The sequence below is a fragment of the Antennarius striatus genome, chromosome 18 (assembly GCF_040054535.1).
Source record: "Antennarius striatus isolate MH-2024 chromosome 18, ASM4005453v1, whole genome shotgun sequence".
NCBI classification, from domain to species: Eukaryota; Metazoa; Chordata; class Actinopteri; order Lophiiformes; family Antennariidae; genus Antennarius; species Antennarius striatus.
This window is the reverse complement of record NC_090793.1, coordinates 1,793,215-1,817,179: the sequence shown is the minus strand read 5'-3', so window position 1 is coordinate 1,817,179 and position 23,965 is coordinate 1,793,215. Positions and strand designations below refer to the sequence as shown.

The 23,965-nt window shown below is 47.2% G+C and overlaps 1 protein-coding gene across 1 annotated transcript in view; it reads left to right on the top strand.

The window, feature by feature from the left end:
- Nucleotides 1-6,055: 6,055 nt before the first annotated feature.
- myo10 (myosin X) overlaps nucleotides 6,056-23,965 on the top strand; it is a 59,571-nt gene continuing 41,661 nt past the window's right edge. The window contains exons 1-2 of the mRNA XM_068340045.1: nucleotides 6,056-6,447; nucleotides 23,296-23,394. Of these exons, the coding sequence (XP_068196146.1) occupies nucleotides 6,427-6,447; nucleotides 23,296-23,394 (120 nt within the window). The 5' untranslated portion in view covers nucleotides 6,056-6,426. The remainder of the gene's footprint in view (nucleotides 6,448-23,295; nucleotides 23,395-23,965) is intronic.

The window sequence follows — 23,965 nt, the reverse complement described above, 5'->3', positions numbered from 1 at the left end:
TACGGGTGGATTTGTTTTATTCGTAAATTATTAGGCTTTTATTGCGCATTACGTGGATGTATACATTCCCTTTGCGCCTGCTTTAACGTAAACGCCGCTCCATCTTCGTCTTTTGCGTCTTCGTGCGCCCCCTGCCGGCCGCCACAGGTACTGCGTCACACCTGAGACCCTGATGCACCCGTTGAACCCGGTTTCCGTTGGAAACGATCCACCTGTTCCACCTTAGATGTGAAAGAAAACCTTAATGCTGATGGATTATGTCTTTGTGTTTGTTTATCAAGTGTTAAAAAAGTTTTCTCTGTGGAGATTTTAATAAAGTTCATTAAAATTTCCTGAATTAAAATATTATTGGAAAAATCATGACCTTCTTTTATTGTTGTTATGATTCCTTTAATATTTATTCGTTAACATAATCTCTGATTCAATGTAGCCACAAGAGGACACAAGCCAGTGTCTTATTGTGCCGGTCCCAAGCCCGGATAAATACAGAAGGTTGCGTCAGGAAGGGCATCCAGCATAAAACTTTTGCCAAATCAAACATGCGACTCCAACCTATGACTTCCATACCGGATCGGTCGAGGCCCGGGTTAACAACGACCGCCATCTGCGCTGTTAACCTAGAGGGCGCCAGTGGAAATTGGATTACTGTTGGTTGAAGAAGGAGAGGAGGAAAGTGCGTTTGCTCGAAGAAAGAGAAGAGGAACACCAAGAGTATAGACTAAGAGTAGGGACGTTGAATGTTGGAACTATGACAGGAAAAGGTAGAGAGTTGGTTGACATGATGCAGAGGAGGAAGGTAGACATACTGTGTGTCCAGGAGACCAGGTGGAAAGGTAGCAAGGCTAGAAGTTTAGGAGCAGGGTTCAAGTTGTTCTATCATGGTATAGATGGGAAGAGAAATGGAGTAGGAGTTATCTTGAAGGAGGAGTTTGTTCGGAATGTCCTGGAGATAAAAAGAGTATCAGATGGAGTGATGAGTCTGAAGCTAGAAATAGAAGGTGTGATGTTCAATGTTGTTAGTGGGTATGCTCCACAGGTAGGATGTGAGCTGGAGGAGAAGGAGAAATTCTGGTTGGACTTTGATGAATTGATGCAGAGCATACCTAGAAGTAAGAGAGTTGTCATTGGTGCAGACTTCAATGGACATGTTGGTGCAGGAAACAGAGGTGATGAGGAGGTGATGGGCAGGTTTGGTATCCAGGAGAGGAACGCAGAAGGACAGATGGTGGTTGACTTTGCAAAAAGAATGGAAATGGCTGTAGTGAATACTTTCTTCCAGAAGAGGCAGGAACATAGGGTGAGTTATAAGAGTGGAGGTAGGAGCACACAGGTAGACTACATCTTGTGTAGATGGTGTAACCTGAAAGAGATCAGTGACTGTAAAGTAGTGGTAGGTGAGAGTGTAGCCAAACAGCATAGGATGGTGGTGTGTAGGATGACTCTGGTGGTGAGGAAGATGAAGAGGGTAAAGGAAGAGCAGAGGATGAAATGGTGGAAGCTGAAAAAGGAAGAGTGTTGCATGACTTTTAGGAAGGAGTTAAGACAGGCTCTGGGTGGTCAGGAGGTGCTTCCAGATGACTGGACAACTACAGCTAATGTGATCAGGGAGACAGGTAGGAGAGTACTTGGTGTGTCATCTGGAAGGAAAGTAGATAAGGAGACTTGGTGGTGGAATGAGGAGGTACAGGAGTGTATACAGAGAAAGAGGTTAGCTAAGAAGAAGTGGGACACTGAGAGGACTGAGGAGAGTAGACAGGAGTACAGGGAGATGCAGCGTAAGGTGAAGGTAGAGGTAGCAAAGGCCAAACAAGAAGCTTATGATGACTTGTATGCTAGGTTGGACAGTAAGGAGGGAGAGACTGATCTATACCGGTTGGCAAGACAGAGAGACAGAGATGGGAAGGACGTGCAGCAGGTTAGGGTGATTAAGGATAGGGATGGAAGTCTATTGACAGGTGCCAGTAGTGTGATGGGAAGATGGAAAGAGTACTTTGAAGAGTTGATGAACGTGGAAAATGAGAGAGAACAAAGACTAGAAGAGGTGACTGTTGTGGACCAGGATGTAGCAAAGACTAGTCAGGAGGAAGTGAGGAGGGCACTGAAGAGGATGAAGAGTGGAAAGGCAGTCAGCCCTGATGATATACCTGTAGAGGTATGGAAGTGTCTAGGAGAGGTGGAGTAGAGTTTCTGACTGGGTTGTTCAACAGGATCTTAGATAGTGAGAAGATGCCTGAGGAATGGAGGAGAAGTGTGCTGGTGCCCATTTTTAAGAACAAGGGAGATGTGCAGAGTTGTGGCAACTACAGAGGAATAAAGCTGATGAGCCATACAATGAAGTTATGGGAGAGAGTAGTGGAAGCTAGACTAAGGGCAGAAGTGAACATTTGTGAGCAGCAGTATGGTTTCATGCCAAAAAAGAGTACTACAGATGCAGTATTTGCTTTGAGGATGTTGATAGAGAAGTACAGAGAAGGCCAGAGGGAGCTGCATTGTGTTTTTGTAGATCTGGAGAAAGCTGATGACAGGGTGCCCAGAGAGGAACTGTGGTATTGTATGAGGAAGTCTGGAGTGGCAGAGAAGTATGTTAGAGCGGTGCAGGACATGTATGAGGACTGTAAGACAGTGGTGAGGTGTGTGTAGGTGTGACAGAGGAGTTCAAGGTGGAGGTGGGACTGCATCAGGGATCAGCTCTGAGCCCCTTCTTGTTGCTATGGTGATGGACAGGCTGACAGACGAGGTTAGACAGGAATCTCCATGGACTATGATGTTTGCAGATGATATTGTGATCTGCAGTGAGAGCAGGGAACAGGTGGAGGAGAAGCTAGAGAGGTGGAGGTTTGTCCTGGAAAGGAGAGGAATGAAGGTTAGCCGCAGTAAGACAGAGTACATGTGTGTGAATGAGAGGGACCCAAGTGGAAGAGTGAGGTTACAGGGAGAATAGATCAAGAAGGTGGAGGATTTGAAGTACTTAGGGTCAACAGTCCAGAGCAATGGAGAGTGTGGAAAAGAGGTGAAGAAGCGTGTCCAGGCAGGATGGAACGGGTGGAGGAAAGTGTCAGGTGTGATGTGTGATAGAAGAGTTTCAGCTAAAATGAAAGGAAAGGTGTACAAAGCTGTGGTGAGACCAGCGATGTTGTTTGGTCTAGAGACAGTGTCACTGAGGAAAAGACAGGAGACAGAGCTGGAGGTAGCAGAGATGAAGATGCTGAGGTTCTCTCTGGGAGTGACCAGGATGGATAGGATCAGGAATGAGTACATCAGAGGGACAGCACATGTTAGAGGTTCTGGAGATAAAGTCAGAGAGGCCAGACTGAGATGGTTTGGACATGTCCAGAGGAGAGATAGTGAATATATTGGTAGAAGGATGCTGAGTTTTGAACTGCCAGGCAGGAGGCCTAGAGGAAGACCAAAGAGGAGGTTTATGGATGTAGAGAAAGAGGACATGAAGGTAGTTGGTGTGAGAGAAGAGGATGAGAAGACAGGGTTAGATCGAGGACACTGATTCGCTGTGGCGACCCCTGAAGGGAAAAGCCAAAAGGAAAAGAAGAAGAACGTAATCTATCATTCAGTCTTTCAAGAAGTTTGTGAGTCACTAGAAAATATTCTTATTTATTAATATTATTTATTATTTGAAAATCTTACTATTTAGCATTTCCTGGTGGAAAAAGTGAGCTTTGAGCTCCTGAAATAATATTATTAGCCCCGAGGGGAACCGCGATTTGCTGGTGTCCGGGGTGTCCCCCACCTTTCACCCATAGTCAGCTGGGATAGGCTCCAGCAACCCCCGTGACCCGCAAACCGGATAAACGGATGGATGGATGGATGGATGGATGGTTAGTGATTTCATATTTTATAGTACTGATCTTTGGACACTAGGTGGCGGTGTTTGCAAAGAATTTAAATGATTTTTTTTCCTCGCTATGAGAACTTCCAATGAAGAAGAGTTCATCAGTTTGTGTGAAATGAGGTGCAAATTGGATTAAAATTTTAAAAAAAAATTTAATTCTCAATTAATAACTTTAAATTCTTCAGAAACGACTGGAATTAAATAGTACATTTATTCTACTTTAAATATTTTTTTTTTTTTATTTTTTTAGTTTTACTAGGCTCCCCATGATGTTTCCCTGGACGTAATGGTGACCAAATGAAACGCACTATTAGCTTGAATTAAAATCTCAGATTCTCCAGGTTTGAAAAACTGATTACAACAAATAAAACAAACTTTAGCTGAATTAGCTTTTAGCAATGAAATGAAATTTCCACTGCATGACTTCAGCAAAGGATAGCACCTCTTCTTCCTCCATGAAGGTGTTTGTTACCAACATGTCAGCCTCTCTGGGGGGGATTCCCAGGGTGAAATCCAGTTAACTGCCCCCCCCAGCAGAAAGTATTTGGGGATTAGGAGGTCAGTTTGTTCTGGAGACGCTGCGACCCAGCTGACGCGGCTGTAAACGACCTCTGCTGATAAATCCTGCCTGATGATCCTCTGACTATGAACTATAAATGTCCTGAGGTTCAATCTCTGGTTCCCAGGGGCCAATAAGACGCCCCGAGGGGGCCGACCAGCAGCAGGGCCGCGCAAGCCTCTGGATGATCGGTATCGGCCGTCGACAAAGATTGATGTGTGTCAGATGAATCCAACAAAATAAAATACGACCAGCTTAAAAACTGTTTTATTCTAACAATAATAATAAAGGTGAATCCAGTTTGTATCAACTTTATTAGCAGTGTCCTCGTAACATCACACCAACGTTTGTTTCTTGTTGGTTCTGCTAGTTTTGGAGTTTCAGTTTAGCGGCGGCCGGAGCGGCCCCTTTAAGAAGGTAGTCATGTGACCGAGGCACGCATCTCCACAAGCGTCAAGAGTGACTCATAGATGGGTGTGGAGGAGATAATCCACGCATTTAAAACATTTAAAACAAAACATCCTTCAGCTAATCCGTTTTTAGCTTTGCCACAGAAGCCCCGCCCCCTCCGTTATCTCACATCTTCATTGGACGTCGGAAGCGGCCACAGGAAATGTTTGTTTTCCTCTTCCTGTTTGGGTCGCTTGAATGTTTGGACGCGTGGCAGAGAATCAAACAACACCGGAGAGAAGTTCCTGAAAGCGGTTCATGATGCACATGCATGTCTCATGGAGGCCACGCCCCCAAAAGGAGGAGGAGTTTAAAAGACTCCAAAAATCTCTTTTTCCTATCAGTTAGAACCCAAGAAGAGTTTTGCATGAAACATCTCTAAACCCAAAAAAGACATCTGAATGTTTGAGGTTCAACCTTCATGGATTAGCGTGACCTTTCCACCAACATACGTGTGGCAGGAAACACGTGATAAACGTGTTAAAACGTGCAGAGACCTCCCAAAAACCCTCGACACAAAGAGTCAAGTTAGCTTAGACGAACTCGGCCCCTGTCGCTAAAACCATCCCGACATGGTCTGAGGAGTCCTCAGGCGCTGGAGGACATGCAGGCAGGAGTTAGAGGTCAAAGGTCAGACACGACATTGTCCAGGCAGGTGAGAGGTGTAGAGACAGCTGAGATGATTCCTACACAAACACATTCTTCATTCTTCAACTCATCCAGGACCGACGGCCACCGTTTGAACCCCCCAGAAGGAAATGACCTCATGAAACATCTGGAGGAGGAACCGGAGGAGAAGGTCCAAGTCTGTCGAAGTTCAAGCTGCTTCCCCCCAGCGAAACCCGAACCGATCCGATCGGAAATAAAAGTCTGGATGAGGATGAGGAGGATGAGGAGGGTGTGGTGCATTCAGGTGTGTTTGGTTTCACAACAACAGGTGATGCAGGTCAACGGGTTCATTCCTGTGAGTCAAAGCAGAGGGCAGAAAAACCCATAACCGTAAATAGACAGACAGACGGACAACCTTCACCTGCAGACGTCTCATTCATCCTCCTTCACACACCGACGGCAGGAGGAGTCAGAGAGGCGGTGTGTGTGTGTGTGGGGGGGGGGTGCAGCCGGAGGAGGGGGGCGGGTTCACGGCGAGTGGGCGGAGCTTCGGGATTATTGTCCACCGGTTTCACTCATTGCCTCCTGACGGAGCGTCTCCGAAGTTTCGGCCGACCGTCTCTCCGGTTCTCCTCCGCCGCTCCTCCGCCCGCCCGTTGACCGAACCACCGGTACCGGAGGCGCGCACACCGAGGCGCGCACACCGGGGCGCGCAGAGGAGGAGACCCCGAAAGTTTGTCAGAGGAGTGTAACTCCTGGAACAAAGAGCGGAGCTCCAGCCGGACGCTCCTCCATCCTGCAGCCGCTCCGGGAGGGGGGGTGTGTGGACGATCCTCCCGGGACTCGAACCCACGGAACCTCCGTTTCTTCTCCGCGTTCTGCTGGACTGGAACTAACAACACATGAGTGGGATTGAGCGCACGCGCACGACAAATCCCCTGGGATTAAATTAAGGAGGGCGATGGATAACTTCTTCACGGAGGTGAGGAGACGCGTCCGACGCCTTTACGCGTCTTTACGCGTCTTTACGCGTCGCGCACGGGTTGAATAGAAACTTTAACTTCATATAAAACCTTTAAAGTGTGAAAACATGACAAAGCAAACTTTTTAAAATGGCATTTAAAATACTTTAATCTGCAAATCCAACTATGAGAATATCCCGGGCTCTGCTGGTCAGACTGGGACCGGACTGGGGGGGGGGGGCGGACTGGGGGTCCCAGTGGATCTGTGGTATTTCCGCACCTCTTTCCCCACCATTTCCTAAAATAAAAAAATAAAAATAAAAAGTCCTTTAAAGTTATAAATAGAATTCAGAACCGCCGACCCTCAGGGAGCTTCTGATTGGTCGGACACTCCATGGCTCTCCGGCACCTATTGGAGGGCAATTCCTCTCATCTTCATCTTCATCTTCATCTTCCAGTATTACCAGTAGACACTGGTGTTGGTGGGAATCCCCAGCTTTATGCACCTTTTTCTAATAACCGTCAGCCCAGTTCTTTATGTGTTTGTTGGGTTTAAGGAGGTGGTAGCGCAAAAAAAATGAGTTATTCGTGTTTTTATCCCCTGAAAAACTTTTAGATTTATCAAATCTGAACAGGAAATTCCGTTTTAAGGTATCATTAAGTGGAATCGAGCGGTTGGAGTCATCTTACGTTGAAGGAAAAGGTGGTCGTTGATGTTTTATAGAACGCTTAGGTGATTATACACCTTCAGGCGAAAAGAAGCAGTACCGCCGGCGACCACAGGGGGCGGTGTTGTCATCTCGACTCGATAAAGATGTGACAAACGTCGCTTTTCTCGGGATTTTTTTTTTTTTAATCTTTGGGATATTTTTTTTTTTCCGCCATGATGGAAAACAAAACACCTATCAGGTGGTTTCTGTCTGTTTAGCCCCGCCCCAAACTCACGATGAATCATTCTTGTTTTTTCAAATTACAACATCAGCATCCGCACCCATCCGAAGATGACGTCATTCAGGTATAACGCAACACCTGGGATTTAACCTCCTGCCTCCTATTCGGGCATCCGATCATTCCGAGCAAAGCTGTCGTCATGGCAACGGATGTCAAATCAACCCCCTGACGGATGAGTCAACAACGCCGACGCTCGCCTTTAAAAAACCGGTTCGTCTGCAGCCGGCGGTGTAACGGTTAAAAAAGCTCCACCTGTGAGCGGAGCATCTACTTCCTGCTTCTCTCTGATTGGTTCTCGTGACTTTTTCAAAACGCAGCCAGGTTTTCTGAGTGGCAGGAGAGGCCAAAGGTCGCGCTGAGCTCATGGGCGAGTTAAACAAACAGCCTGAGGCTGCAGAGCGTTTCTCCGTGAGTCTCGTGACGACGCTTCGGCACATCTGGCTCTCGGGTTCCACGGCGAGGAACGTTTCAGCGCCAGGAACCTGGCAGGCATGTACGATCGTCTCAAATATCAACCCGCCCGCCTTTTATATCTGCCAGCGAATCACGGCTGAAACAAAGAGCCCAGTCTTCAAGGAAAACGCCGTTTGGCGGGGGAAGCCGACAGGAAGCTGCAGCGTCGCGTTTACACTGAAGGCGGTTTAGATGAGGCGTCGCCACGGCGACGGTGCCAACCCTCGAGAGTTAAAGTCCCAAGTCATTACATCTCAGTGCTCCCTATTAGCTGAGTAAACCCACAAAGCATCACGAGTAGGGAATGCTTTTGTTTTGAAAAAACGTGTAAAAATTAATTTTTTTAATTTGTAAATTTTTTTAATTAATTTTTTTAATTTGGAATTTTAAAAAAAAAATCAAAAGTAAAAAAAAATTAAAAATTTTGAAAAAAAAGTGTAAAAATTAAGCAAATCAAAAGGATTAAAATTTATTTTCTTTCAGTTTACAAGTTTATATTAAATATTTGTTTAATCTTTAAACTTTAAATTTATTTTGTGTTCTGAAGATTACTTTTTTTCAGCGTGTCCTATTTTCTTTTGAAAAAGTCGTATTATTTTGAAAGTCGCCCCGTTTTCTCTCCCGTCCAATCGGATCCACTTGAAATTGTCAATCTGGTTCCGACCAGATGTGGTGTGAACGCACTTCTCAAAACCAGTTTGGTAAAAACAATCTTTTTTTTTTTAGTTGTTGTCGTTTCAGGAGGAGAGGGGGCGGGTCTGAACAGGCCACCGCCCCCCAATCCCACCTCCACATTGATCACACCCTATCAGCAGTCAGCAGCGGATCTGTTTGCGCTCAGAGGACCTGTGTGTGTGTGTGTGTGTGTGTGTGTGTGTGTGTGTGTGTGTGTGTGTGTGTGTGTGTGTGTTGACACAGCAGAGTCAAACTGCTGCAGGCTTTGTCTTTATTTACTCTGGTGGGTGTGGTGCGGTTTAGATCATCCAATCAGAGCGCAGGTTGCCCTCAGGTGTGATGATGTCACACGTGGAGTTTAAAGTGTAAATAAGTTTAAAGTAATGATTAATTATTTTAATTATCATCTTCTAATCTTTTAACTGATGGGATTTAAGATGATAAGAATCGTTTCAAAGTTAAATCCTTGAAGTTGTGGTCACGTGATCGCTTCACCCTGAGCTTCGTCTCACAGGTTCAGCGTTGACTTTTGCTGATGACGCTTGTGTTTCCTGATGTTCCTGAAGCTCTCACCGCGTCTCCTCCGACATCTGCTTGAACCATAAAAGCCAGCAGCCAATCATTAGCCAGAACAGGCTCACCACAACAAACCCAAGCCCTGCCCACCCAGAGGTTGTATTTCAGTATCCAATCAGACGAATCGACACCCAGATGAATGCTAATCCATTAGCCTAACGCTGGCTTCTACCTTCTTGCTCCGGAAACGGTCGATTAAAACCAGGAAAGAGCTTTTTTGGATCTGATTTGGCTTGAGTTGCCATCGTAATATCTAGTCTAGACAGGAAGAAGCAAAGCATCATGGGGATTGTAGTCTTGATTTTTCATTCGCCAGACCTGAAATAAAACCGTAGAAACGTAAGAATTTAAAGTCGAAAAAATTAACAGTAAGGAGAAAACTGACGCCAGACCTTCATGTGGTGTGAACACCTGCAGGTGTGTGTGTGTGTGTGATACCCCCCACCGCCCCGCCCCCTGCAGGTGTTCCTGTCGGCTCTACCTGCCGACCAACACCTGACTACAGGGTTTAATTGATCGTCTGAGCTGGATTCTGAGGTTCTGTAATTACCGATCGTCACGGACCCGGAGGCGTGTTGGGCTCGTCACGCACACGACGTGACACACATCACCTTGCCTATAAAAGCAGGCGGTAATGATTTAACGGGAACACCTGCGGCGGTTCTCGTTCCTATAAGGACACGCGTGTGTTTCGTCATGCCTGTTATTCTGGGATCAGACTTAACTGCATGTTTAGTTTCATCCCAGTTTCAAGATCTGAAACCGCTTGATCTGGATTGACTCCCCCTCTTCCTGACCCATCCAGTTTTGTATTCTAGCTATTATTAGCATAGCCTTTAGCATGTCAGCGGCGCGTTCAGGAGCCAAACGACAGATCAGCAAATCCCAGTCCAGAAGTCTAAATTCAAAACTTTGATAATTGCTCAACTTAATCCCAGATGCCACAGGAATGATTTGTGATGCCAAAACCAGCCCCCCCTTTCTACCAGAACCCAACCCAAAGAACCATGGGGGTTGGTTCTTGGGTCGTGTCCCGCCGCCACGTTCATGGAAATGCGTTTCTTTAAAAGCGTCTCCCAGTAAAGTCCGTCTCAATCCTATTCTTTCGCTTCGAGGGCAACGGGAGGGTGGAGCCTGTCCCAGTTGACATGGGGGTGGGTGGTGGTGGTGGTGATGTGGGTGGGGGGCATCTTTTAAACTCTGAACCCTCTCTCTGTGAGGCGACCACACACTTCCAGCGTAGCTCATAAAGACTTTAACTGCCTGAACATTCCTCAAGGACATCAGCTGCTGTCTCTCAAAGACATCGGTCTGTTCTTGACCAGGTCTGGGAGGGCAGTCAGGGGCCGGGGGTGGGGGGTGGGTTTATCTGATCCCAGAGTCTGAAGCTTCCTGGAAACCCCTGTCCACACAAACACACACACAGAACAACACAACAAGACAAACACAAGGCCATGCCCAAGTAGAACAAACATCCATTAGGGTAATTGGACTGTTGTCATGCCATCTTGTTACCCAGAGGTCTGTTAACGTAGCTTTTGCGGCTAATAGAAGTTCGTTAATGGGTTTTCGTAGCATCTCAGACGTCTTCCTGACCCAACCATTGATGAGTGTTGGACATCGGATTCATATTTATTTGATTGTCGGACAGGATGAGGAAGGTCTTGGAGTGTTAACGGTGTTTAAAAGACTTGTTGTCACATAGACTCTTCAAGTTGGAGCGCTCACGCACCACTGAGTGACTCTCGTCTGATTTCGCCGTCGCCTCGCCACTTAACCCGATTCCTTGATGGCCGCCGGCCACCTGAGTTATTAGATTGTACGTAAGTGCACTCAGCAACTTGACGCGCTTCCAAAAAAGCCATAAAGTCATTAGAGAGAGTTAAGAGCGGCGAGGGTCGAAGCCCGTTCCCAGATCGGGAGTTTCTCAGACAAACGGACCGAGACGGGAATAAACGAGGTTATCTCCGGTTCAGCGGGTCAAGATGCATCAAAAGGGTTTTATACCTGAGGATCGAGGCTGGTTTCCTGGAGGCAGATTCGTCCCAGATAGACGGGGGTTGGAACCGACAACCAAAGCATGAAGGGGAAGGTCAGGGAGGACGGAACGAGACTTTTAAACACCAGAGTGATGCTAATAGTGAGCTAAAACAGACAATCTGGACGCGACACAGGAAGAACATAGAGGTGGTGCACCCCTCGAGTCAAGCTGCCATTATTTTGCCACCTTCTTTAATGTTCCTTCACAATAAAAGTCGCCTTTGCAAAAGTAATAGATTTAAAGGTTTTTCCAAACTCTTGAATCAAATCGCGACTCGAGCTGTTTCCTGGCGTTCCCCGCGGACTCGTTTGCGTCACTGTGAAATACTGCTTCAATTTGCGCAGCCACACAGTTTGTTTCCCAGGAATCAAATGCCCCTGTTTTCTGTACAACAAGGCGTCTGTTGTTTTTCCCCCCAAAGAAAGGAAGAATGGTGGAGACAGTATTTATATTCTGCCCGTTCCCTTCGCTACGAGTCTGCAAAGCTAACGCCAGGCGACCACAGCTGGCCAACACATGGCAGCGCTGACCTCAGCTGCCAGCCGCTAACACACTCAGACAAATGAACACACACACACACACACATATACACGTAGTGTATATAGCTGAGGAAAGTAGGTCAGGTGGGCTTTAGTAAGTACTTGGGTCGTTTCCCCCCTTTTATGGCGCTGGAAATAAGTCACGGCTCAGTAAAGAAAAGTTTAGCTCTCCAGGAAGTTATTGGACGTTTGCTTTGATCTACTTCCTGTTTTCGCACGAGATTGATTTGTTTGCTTGAGACAGCGGCTCAGATGAATCTCCTTTTCGTTCGAGGTTCTATTGACGGAATCAGATGGGTTTTGTTTTGGGGTTTTTTTTAGTTTTGCTTTTAAAGTCTTTGTAATGTTGATTCCCAAAATCAAATCTCCAAGCAAACCTTCGAGGTTTGTTTTGCCGGATGTCCCGGCGTCGAGCTCGGTTACTAATCGCTCTCCTTGCAGGAGAATAACGGGGCCTTATTTAATAAAAGAGCAGGGTTTCCTCTGGTCTGGCTTTGTGAAATCTGGAAAGTATAATGTGTGTGGTTACCAGCAGAAGCAGATCCATGAAAGCTGGTGGTATTCAGACTTTTGTGATGGGATAAACAGTCGTGGAGCTGTGGGCGGTCCTCGCGTTTGTGAGGTGCTCGTTGTCGACGGCTGGGAGCAGGAGTCCCTGAACACAGCATCGACATCTGATCACTATTATTTCTTGGTTCAGGTCTGGTTCTGCCCACAGTGTGTCCTGCTGCTGACAGACGGTAGTCGGGCTGAAGCCGATCCTCCTTTAAAACAAAAAGCAAGCCGGTCCCGGTTGCACAGAGGCCCCCTAAAAATGCCCAACCAAAAAAAGGCAGACAAAGCCCCGAAGTCTGTTTCTGTGGAGGTTGCAGGTTTGACTCGGCGAGGAGAAAACAAGGAAGCTGCCCACCCAGCATAACGGAGGTTTACAGTGTGGGTTCGTAGGATTAACGGTTACTTTGTCCTGAAACCAAAAACGGCCTGAAAACGCCTCCGCATTCAAACAAGTAATGGAGTACTTTTACTGGTAGTCTTGTGTTTGTGCTCTTTTGTTGGGCGTTACGGGATTAGTTCAGGGCCCAAAACATCAGAGGGTGTTTCGGAGCTATTCAGTGTCTTTAACTCATTGGCTGCTAGCGCTACGTACCAATCGATCTCCTTCATTGGACTTTCTCCGACGCTTATTGATGTTTTCTTTCTGTTCTTGACCAATCCCAAGATACTTTGCTCAGGGCAACGCTGTGTTCGCTCAACTTGAGCGCTGACACAGGTAAACTTTGTTGCGTCGTAAGGTGCCGTAACTTCTCCGACTTCCTCGGGTTCGCCACCCTCTGGATCAGTCGTCACGACAATAAATTCCATGATCAGAAGTCTGATTGTTGCTGACACCCGTTGAGTTAACTGGGTTGATTCTCTATAAGATATGAGAATGAAGCACCATGGGAAAAAAACATGGGAAAAAATATCCCATCTGAGAACCAGGAAGTGGGCCGACAAACACTATAGTCGTAACAGGAAGTGCCAGAATGCCTTCACTTCAAGGCTGATTGTTTTCAAAGAGTTTGAATCTCTAAACATGTTCATCTTCCCCGTGTTGCACAGGATGGCTGTGTTTATGTTGGAGTTGGGGGGTTAAAAGCGTCTCGGGGCTCAAACCTTTAGTCGTTTCATGTGGCTGTCTTGAAATGGGAAGCCAAAACGCGTCTCCGCCGTCATCTGTAGCTCTGCCAGCGACCAGGTGCCGGCGCTGACGTTTGAAGAGTGAGCCAACTGGGAAAATGAGACGCCGTGGAGAAAGTGTCTCGTTGTGCCGGTGGTTGGACGGCACCGAGCCTCCTGTTGAGCTCCACTCATCCTGCTAGCGTGAACCACACAGCATAGCGCTCTTCATGGGTCCATTAGTCCAAAAAGGACACGTCACCAAATGCAAGAAGTCAAGTTTTCTCGAGTTTCTAGTCTCCATCTCTGTAAAGTTTGACGAATCTCAGTCAGGTAGAAACCAAAACTGGTGCTGACGCAAATCGTTTCACCATTTTTGTCTTGAAGTTAGCATATTCGACTAGAAACGTGTTTTCTAGTTAAAAAGGTTTCTACCTAGCCATCCAATCACAGTAGAGGTGGGCGGGGCAAACACCATTCGTTGGTACTCAACCACAGAGACCAGCACTCACTGTCGCGATCTGGGTCGCAGTCTTCGAAAAGTCATCTGACCAACCTCGTGTTCGCAATTGATCATTTGTTTTTTTAACCTTTTCTTCTGCTTTTGTGGGTCATTGGGGTTGTTTGAGCCAATCCCAGCGGATTTACGGGCATTAGGACGGGGAGGTGCACCGCATATGTTGGTAACGAATTGCAGAGCGCAACTGAGACAACATAAGACAGCGACAACGATCAGAGACTATCGTCACCAAACGGCTAGCTGTAGCGGTCAGCTAACAAATCAACTCCTACTTCGAATGTTACCGACATCCAGAGGCCACCGGGTCAAACATTCAAATGCAAACATGTTCTCTCCATTAAATAAAGTCAAACGTTCTGGGCGCGAACATTCCAGCGTTTTTTTCTGACTTTTAGCCTGTATGCTAATCTGATGTTACCCCCCCATGTATTTTTTTCACATCGTCCCGTCACGACAGAGCCCACCAAACCGGTCCAAATTAATGAGCACTTTTAAACAAATAACAATGTGTCATCAGCCAAGTAATGACTAATGAATAGTTAATGAGACATGGTGACTCGTCAGCGGGAGGACACGAGGCGCAACGAAACAAACGTTCACTGTCATCAGGAATTCTCGGCTCTCATGAATGGACATTTAAAGGCTTGTTTGTTGAGGGAAGTTGAAGCGGGACGATGGTTTGCTCATCGCTCGTCACGCGTTCGTCATGTATTTATCACGCGTCGCCTCCGAGGTCAACAGACGTCCAATCAGATCGGCCGTCGCTGCCTCTCCTGGTTGGACTCCATTTAGTCTTCACGTTTGGGAGCCTGAAACAAGACAGGGGCGTAAATGATCGGAAACAAAATGGGGGGTGCGTCCAGTAGCGACATGTTTTTTTGCATGATTAAATTCCTGTTTTTAAATCGGTGGTGTCTGTCGGGTTCGCCTGCGGGTCGTGTTTTGGACGGTTCTCAGCAGGCAGATGCGTTTGGGACACGTTGGGATTTCTAGGACCGACAGGAAATACCAAAAGTTCAGTCACCGTAAAATTGCGGAATGCTTTCCGCGCCGTCGATGAGGCTAGACCTGTTGGGGAGGTGGGGGGCGGAGGTGAAACCTGTTGTTAGAGCCAGAGGGGGCCCTGCAGGGATCACCTGGAACCCTGCATGAGTTCACCTCCCATCAGCTCCGAATGGAGGAAATTTAATCCGAAATTATTATTTTTTACTTCCGCTATTAGCTTCTAAGGGGCGGGTTCTCCCCCATCTTCTTGTTTTCCTCCTGGCGGTTTGATTCCCATCCAACCAGGAAAAGCTTCCGACCCCGTCCAGATGGATCCGCCCTCCAGCTGTTGTCCAGATCCATCACGACATTTAATTACCCACAAAGCAGCTGAGGAGGACTCGCTGCGGAGGATGTGGCGTGGGAAGTGCTGCGGAGGCTTAACGGCTTTTGGGAAAAAATGTTTGTGTTTGGGTGCGTCGTCTCCGTTAGCGGCTAGCGTTGTCATCACCCGCTAACAACCCCCTCCCCGATAACCCGATCGCCACTTCAGGAAGACGATCCGACGATGAGCAGCTGCTTCCCGAAGGTCTCCATCCACACCTCAGCCACGCCCACCGGCCTCTGACACCTTAAGGTGCTGACTGATGCGACCTTTGACCTTCCAGGCGGGTGCTTTGTTAATAATTCAAACCTACCAGGTGTCGCGTCAGGAGCTGAAACCTGAGCGTACGGCGTCCCGTTAGCGCCAAAAGTAAAAACATGGAAGCACTTCTTTTTTTTTTTTTTTGGCGTGGAAAACATAAACACTCAGATAAAACGACCCACAATGCATCAGCATTCTGTGTTTGTAGCACAAATGAGGCTCATCTGTTTCTGGAATTTCAAGCATTCCAATAGAAGAATTGAGATCCTGGAGGAGAAGCGCTCCGACACCCCCACCCCCACCCGCACCCCTCCCTCCAGAAAATACAACCAACTCCATCGGTGAATGTTGGAGCCGGAGTTCTAAATATATTCCGACCACAAAAGCTCTGAGTCACCGTCGGCAACGGGGGGCGGAGGAAAGTTAAGAGTCGGTCCTGAAACAAAAACGATCAAAGTTTCGGAGGATTTTACTCGTTTGCGCGCTTGAAGCTAATTTTAGTCAAAGTCAAAGTCAGCTTTATTGTCTAGTGTACCATATATGCACAACATACAGCACAGAAGAAATTGCAAACCCACGGTAAACAGGCAGTACAACAGGCAGTACAACAGGCAGTACAACAGGCAGTACAACACAGGCAGTGTGTTGTCCTCCCTGTGTTGTCCTGACTTTCTTGAACCCAACCCTTCATCTCTGCGGAGTTAGTTATGAAGCCGTTTTTTCCCCAATTTCCCAGTTTGCACCAGTCTGACTAAAATAGATCAGATGGATTCCGTTGATCTCAGCTAGCTAGCGGAGTTGTGCTGTAAGTCTGCTCATATGGATTTCGTATTCGTCTTGACATCTGCCCCTCATTTCGGGTCTCGTTTTTGGTTTTCGTGCGAGACCGAGCACCAAATCGATTCCCACTGGTGGGAACTGAAGCCACTAGCGGAACGTTTCTGTCCATCGGGTTGTTTAGCTAAAAAAAAAAAAATGTGGAAAATGTGTGAAGATTCCGTGTTCCATACCTGGAAAACGGCTCTTTGCGTGACGGATGTTAACATGATCAAACGTATGAAGCAAAGTTATCTATGATTTATTCCAGTTTTCAGACTCCTCGTGTTAGCAGACATCGTTAGCATGAGCAGATTAGCATGTGAGCTTATGCAGGAGCTTAAAAACACGCAAAACCCACACGCGAGGTGGCGATCATGTGACGACAGATGTGAACCTCCGGGACTATTTGTTTGTGTGTAAACATGAAAACATGTGCTGCAGTTCTGCAAACCGGCCAATCAGAGCAGCTTCAGCAGTCTGTCATTAACACGCCTTCATCGAAACCCGCTCTTCCTTTCCCCCCCCATCATCATCGCCGCAGCAACGACCACAGCAACCAGTTGCTCTCATAGGTGGAAACAGCAGAAAGCGTCGTGACGCAACCGGCTTCTAGCCTTCTCCAATTAGGAATACGTGTTTGGACACAAGCTGCAGCTGGTTGGAATAAAAACCAGATCAGCCTGTTGTGGATAAATAGGGAACACTCTGTGATTCCATTGGCCGGATGTGTCTGCACACATGGTTCCCTTTAGTCCAACAAGTTGACACCCCTGGATTACATTCAGATCTCTAGTGGAGCTCCTTCGGCTCCTCAGTGGGAGTGACAGGACGGATAACGGCGCCTTGTGTTAAATCTTTATTTTAACTTCTAGGACACATTCTGAAATCTACACCCAAAACCGGACGTCAGAGACAAAAACTAGTACCTCGGAATTTGCCTCAGAATTAATGAAGTAATACAACCGTCCATCCATCTGGAGATACAGGTTTTTGAGATACGAGTGGTGCTTCAGGACGCCGCCGCTAGTTGGTGGATGGTTACAACATCAGTGGGGCTGTATCTCGTTCTTTACCACGTGTTGGCGGATGGTTACAGCATCAGTTAGGATGTATCTCGTTCTTTACCACGTGTTGGCGGATGGATACAACATCAGTGAGACCGGATCTCGTTCTCGTTGGCGGAGTAAAGACGTCGGTAGAACATTTGTTTGATGACGATGCGTTCAAGTACATTTATTCACGCTTCTACTATTGTGTTCAGGCGCAGTGGACAAATGTGTGTGTGTGTGTGTGTGTGTGTGTGTGTGTGTGTGTGTGTGTGTGTGTGTGTGTGTGTGTGTCCGACCACCAGGCTTTCCCAGACCTGCTCATAAGTCAACACACCATCCTAATCTGTTCCCACAATCCCCTGCTCTCGCTATGCAACCATCCGTTGTAGTCAGAACGACCTCTGTGGCTGAACTCGTGCTGATTGGTTCTCCACAGATTCCTTGCGATGCGATTGGTCGGTTCCACCTGCTGGTGAAGGTTCAAGGTGTGTTTGCTCTCGTTCGTCCTCCCCGGCCGCTTTTCCCACCGGTGTGTGAACACTTCCTGTTTTTAATTCTTCTCCTGCGTCACTTTTATCCGCTCAGATTCCCGTTGGAGGCGTCACCGTTCGCCGCCTGCTCGCTTCCTATTGGCTGGACGACTGACAGTCAAAAACAAACACGACACAGGTGGTGAACGTGAAGCGAGGCTGTTGCCATAACAACCACTTCCCTCTAAAAGTTAATCATTACTTCATCCAATCAGACGTCTCGTTCTTATCGCTCAGGCCTGATAACGCCGTCGTCGCCAGTTTGAAATGAATAAATGATTTGAATTTGAAATGAGTGATTTGAAAACGGCCACACGGTGCGTTCAGGTGAGCTGGGGTTTTTTTTGTTTGTGTCATCAAACTGAAACGTTCTAAATGTTGCAGGAATAAATTAAAACCAAATTTAAAAATTGTCAAAATATTCCAAAGAATCTGTTCCATGTGGAATAAACCATTTAAATCCTTCCTATAATTGGAAGGAGGACATTTGTATTCTTGTTTTTCAATGGGATTATAATCTAAGGTTGTTTAAATTAATCCACTGGACTTTAATAAAGTTTCATGAAGACGTTTCACTTCTAATAAAAGAGGCTTCTTCAGTTCCGAATTTATTTCCCTGATAGCTTAAAACATGTCGTTTAGTTAAAATAAAAGTTGTTTTATCGCGTCTACTTTCTTTCATTGAAGCGTTTCCCGGTTAGCTTCTCCACCGCTAACCGGAAGCTAACGCTAACGTGCGTCTTTCTTGGCCACGTCGTTCACGTCCTCACTAGAAACCCGACAAAACGCACGGGGCGTCGTTCCTCCCTAGCCGACGTTCTGCGTGTGAAATCCGCCTCGTCACGCGTGACAATCCCGCCGTTTCACGCGTGAACGAACGTTCCCGCCGATTTTATTGGCGTTTACTCGGAATTCCGTTCTCTCCTCGTGGATTAAATGTCATCCTTCCGTCCTCGCCGGCGGCGGTTTAACTGTCCGCGGCGAGAACATACCAGCGGTTGTGCCGAGTCATGGTTCTCGCGCCGGGGTGGGGGTGGGGGGGGCAACAACGGGCTTCCTGTTGGCGTCTCGGATAGCGAGGATTTCTTATCCCGGAACACAAGACGCCGTTTGTTCCGGCGGTGGAAGCGGAATCTCTCAAACGACCCAGCTGCTCATTCCCGACCCCGACGGCGTAGCGACGCCGCGGACCCACCGCCCCCGCCCCCGCCGCGACGCGTTAGCCGCACATGTCGAGGTTACAAAGGGGGGAGGCGGGAGCGCTTGATTTCTACTCTACTCCTCCCGGGTTGTGTTTGGGTTTCTGGCTTTTCCGGGCTGATAGCTTCCACGAAACGGATCGACGCTCCCGACCGCTATCGGCGCCGGCGCGGGACGCCCCGTCTGGATCCGACCCTGGACGTAATAATTCCTAGAATTACCGACACCCGCTCCCAGAAGACGATTGTTTGCACAATAAGGGAAGCCAAAACACGGGGTCACCGTCGAGCCGGGACCAGTCCAAACACGTCCCTGAGACCGTCGTGTTTGTCTAAGACGAGTCCGGATCCCCAGATACGTTCTGTTTTCTCCGACGGGTTCGTTCCCACATTAATAGTCTGACCTGTTGAGAGGATCTGACCCTGGATCTGTGAGCGTTTGCTCAGGTCGAGCTGGAATGAGAGGCTCAGAGGTCTTAATGGTGCGACAGCTGGGCGTCGATCCACAGCTCCCAGTCTGGTCCCAGTCCAGCCCCTCAACACCCCCTCATTGGTCGAAATTTACGTCTCCATCCCTGGCATCGGCACTACTTTTCACGCTTTACTTGGTTTTAGTCGTGACGTCGTGGTGATTGTTTGTTGGTTGTTCCTTTATGACACGTTATAGCAGCACATTGGACATATTGGATTATAAAGCCTTCATAATGCTTCATAAGTACAGGAGAACGTGGAGATACGGGTTAAAACCGTACTCCACCAACGAGAACGAGATCCGGTGTCACCGATGTCGTATCCATCCACCATCGGCGTTGAGGCATGACTCGTATGTCAAACAACTCGTATCTCGAGGTACTAGTGTAGTTTGTCGGACCGGAGAACTTAAATAAACCAGGAAGAACAAAAATTCTTGCAGCCATTTTTGCAACTCAGCAAAAATGTGTCTTCAGAGAAGTTTGACCATAAAATCTACATTCATCCAAGAATCTTTCTCAAGGTTTTTTTTTTTTGGCCGATCAGCTGTTTCCTTAAGCGTCCCATCCCAACTGGTGTTCTTTCTTCTTCTTCTGTGGTTTATTTCATTGGTGAACTTCTTCTTCTACTCTGTAATTTCCTGCGGTACTACTTTCTCTCTCTGAGGCCCGGCTGACGGAACCCAACCCTCCTCCGACCTCGCGCCCTCGTTTTCGGTTTATCAGAAAGTTCAAACGACTCGTTTGATGTTCACGTTTGCGCCAATCAGGGGTGATGAATGAGTCGTGTGTGTGTGTGTGTGTGTGTGTGTGTGTGTGTGTGTGTGTGTGTGTGTGTGTGTATGGGGGGGGGTGCTTGTTCAGAAGTGGGCTAGTAGCTCTGTGGGTCAGTGTGTGTGGAGGGATGAAGGAGGGGAGGAGGACGAGTGGATTAGGGGAGGAGGGGGGAGGGACAGCACAATAAGAGGGTGTGTTGATGTCACACACACACACACACACACACACACACACACACACACACACACACACACACACACACACACACACACACACACACACCCCGGCTGGAGGGCAGGCGGCACACGCCGCCCACGAAAAAAAAACACACATGGAGACCAGGTCCATATGGTCAACAACAGGCTCCGCCTCTTTGTTTAACGTTACAATGGAAAGTTTTCCTTTGTTTGGTTCCGCCCAAGCATAGTGGAAATACAACTTTATTTAAACAGGAGGGCCGCGTTTTAACGTTAGCTTTTAAAGGCAGAAAACCACAGGAATCCCCTGCTGGATGCTAAATGCCATCATTGAATAGCATTGACTTTTTCAAATTAGTTTAGAATTAAACTTCTTCTGAATACGAAATACACTTTTACTTTCATTTATTTAATTTGGACGTCGATGAAGCTAAAACAACAATACGGGTAAACCTTACGTACGTACGTTGCTAACTGGTTCCAGACGTTGAATTAATTAGCCTCCAGGCTAAACTGTCGATAACCACTTCCAATTTTGGTAATGAGTTAATGAGTTAATAATATTTGCTTATTATTCGTCTATTTTAAGCTGACAAACAAATTTATATAAAAAAAAAAAAATTAAAAAAAAAAGATTGAAATGAACAAACGTGAGCGAGTTTAGCTCGGTGAGCGGCTAGGAATGTTAGCTTGTCCATGGTTCCCGCTCTTTCTATCATCACCTCCAGAAGACCCAATAAAAAAAAATTTAAAAAATAAAATAAAAAAAAAAAGAAGTAGAAACCTGAACTTTTGTGTTCACGTTTATTAGAGAAAGACGAGACGTTTTTATCTCCCCAGGAGGAACGTTTGAAACGTCCCGCTTCAGAGAGGAAGTCTGAGGGTTTAGAATAACACACACCTCCCCTCTGATCCACTGCTGTGTGTGTGTGTGTGTGTGTGTGTGTGTGTGTGTGTGTGTGTGTGTGTGTGTGTGTGTGTGTGTGTGTGTGTGTGTGTGTGTGTGTGAGTCCATTCATACGCCGACCAGGTGCCCCCCCCACCGTCGCCGCCGCACCAGGACCATCCTGTCAGAATGAGGGTCAAAGGTCGTGGGTGTGTGTGCTTGCGGGGGCGACCAGGAGCGCAGCGTTTGTTTTTCTCTTTAGCATTAGCTCGTCACGCTAATGAACGGCGGCACATGTGGCGATGCGATTAGGAGGGAATCCACCGGCGGGGGCCCCTCCATTCTTTCGCTCACTCGTGTTTCAGCGATGCGGGGAATTTTTGAGTTTGTTGCTGCGGGGGCTTCGTTGTGATTGGTCGGTTTTCCACTAGCGCCACCAAAAAAAAAAAAACCAGCCGGGCGTCGGTTCTCAAAGTGTTTTCTGACTGATGACGAGCATCAATAAACATTCGGCTGCCGGCGTTACGCAGGTACGGATGTCTGATGGGTTTTCCATGACAGACGGGACACTCTGGTTGGTCAGGGAAAGGTCAGCGCCGTGGTAACGCCATGGTAACGGGAGACAGGAGGCAGCTTCATGTGTTCTTTAAAATACAGGAGAACCTGGAGATACGAGTTCAACACACCAAAGTCAAACATTTAAAATAAGATAATTTTAATTTGTTCCTGCCTTGAAAAAAAAGCCCCAAACCCCCTAAATTATGAGAATTATTATCAACCAACAGAAACGCAGACTTTACCTGTGTGTAATTAATTATATATAAGTTACTAAACAAAGATAAAGAGTGAAAAGAAACGTAAAAGTCACGAGAACAAACGAGCTACGTCTTTACTCCACCAACGAGAATGAGATCCGGTCTCACTGGTGTTGTATCTATCCGCCAACACGCGGTAAAGAACGAGATACGGTCTCACTGATGTTGTATCCATCCACCAACATGTGGTAAAGAACGAGATACAGCCTCACTGATGTTGTATCCACCTGCCAACATGTGGTAAAGAACGAGATTCAGTCTGACTGATGTTGTATCCATCCACCAACACGTGGTAAAGAACGAGATCCGGTCTCACTGATGTATCCACCCGCCAACACGTGGTAAAGAACGAGATACGGTCTCACTGATGTCGTATCCATCCGCCAACACGTGGTAAAGAACGAGATCCGGTCTCACTGATGTTGTATCCATCCGCCAACACGCGGTAAAGGATGAGATACGGTCTCACTGATGTTGTATCCATCCACCAACACGTGGTAAAGAACGAGATACAGCCTCACTGATGTTGTATCCACCTGCCAACACGTGGTAAAGAACGAGATCCAGTGTCACTGATGTTGTATCCATCCGCCAACACGTGGTAAAGAACGAGATCCGGTCTCACTGATGTTGTATCCATCCGCCAACACGCGGTAAAGGATGAGATACGGTCTCACTGATGTTGTATCCATCCACCAACACGTGGTAAAGAACGAGATACAGCCTCACTGATGTTGTATCCACCTGCCAACACGTGGTAAAGAACGAGATCCAGTGTCACTGATGTTGTATCCATCCGCCAACACGTGGTAAAGAACAAGATACGGTCTCACTGATGTTGTATCCATCCGACAACTAAGGGTGGTTTCCCGAAGCACGACTCTTATCTCAGATTTTTGCTTGTATGTCAAACAAAGTATGGGCAGAGCGACAACTCGTATCTCAAAAACTCGTACCTCGCCCTACTGCTGTGTTACTCTTGTGTTCATTCACTGGAGACTCTCACGTGATGCTTCTACTTAAACAATAATCCATCGATGTCGTCCATCTTTGATGACCCGTCTGTGTTTCCTCCCCCTCAGGGTGACCGGGTGTGGTTGTGGGAGGATGAACAGTATCTTCCCAGCACCGTGTCCTCGTGCTCTGGAGGCGTTGTTATCTTCACCACGGACTACGGCCAGGTAAGGAACACCAGAGATCCTTTTGTTGAATCCTTTCTCTGAAGCTAGTTTAAAAATGACCCCAGAGGAACTTGACAGTCACCCGTGATTCTTCATCTGACCTGGAGAAACCTGGGTGACGTTGTCGTTGGTGCGTCCTTGGACTGGGGGTCCGGTCGGAGGAGGTTTTGATGTAATTTGTGGGTTTGGAGCGCTGTCCGTCAGTGACGCTGCGATAGAACCACGCAGGAATGCGTTGGTTTGCTAATGGGAAGCAGACACTTCATGAACGTAGGATTGAAGCTAAGAGCCTAAAGCGAACACTTTGTCTCCAGCTGATGGACCTCAGACTGGACTGACAGACATTCGTGCTCCCCTTTGGGTGAACTCCCCTCCTCAGCCCTTTAGCAGGATGCTTTTATTGTGAAGGATCACTGAAATAAGCAGTTACCAAATCCCTGAAGTGTGTCGAGTGTTTTCTTCTTCTGTGGTGGCCTCCAGAGTTCATGATGCTACCGTTAGTTGTTGTACTGAGCTTTATTAATGAATGTATTTTAATAATATACACGGGGGTTGCTACAGGCTAATAATA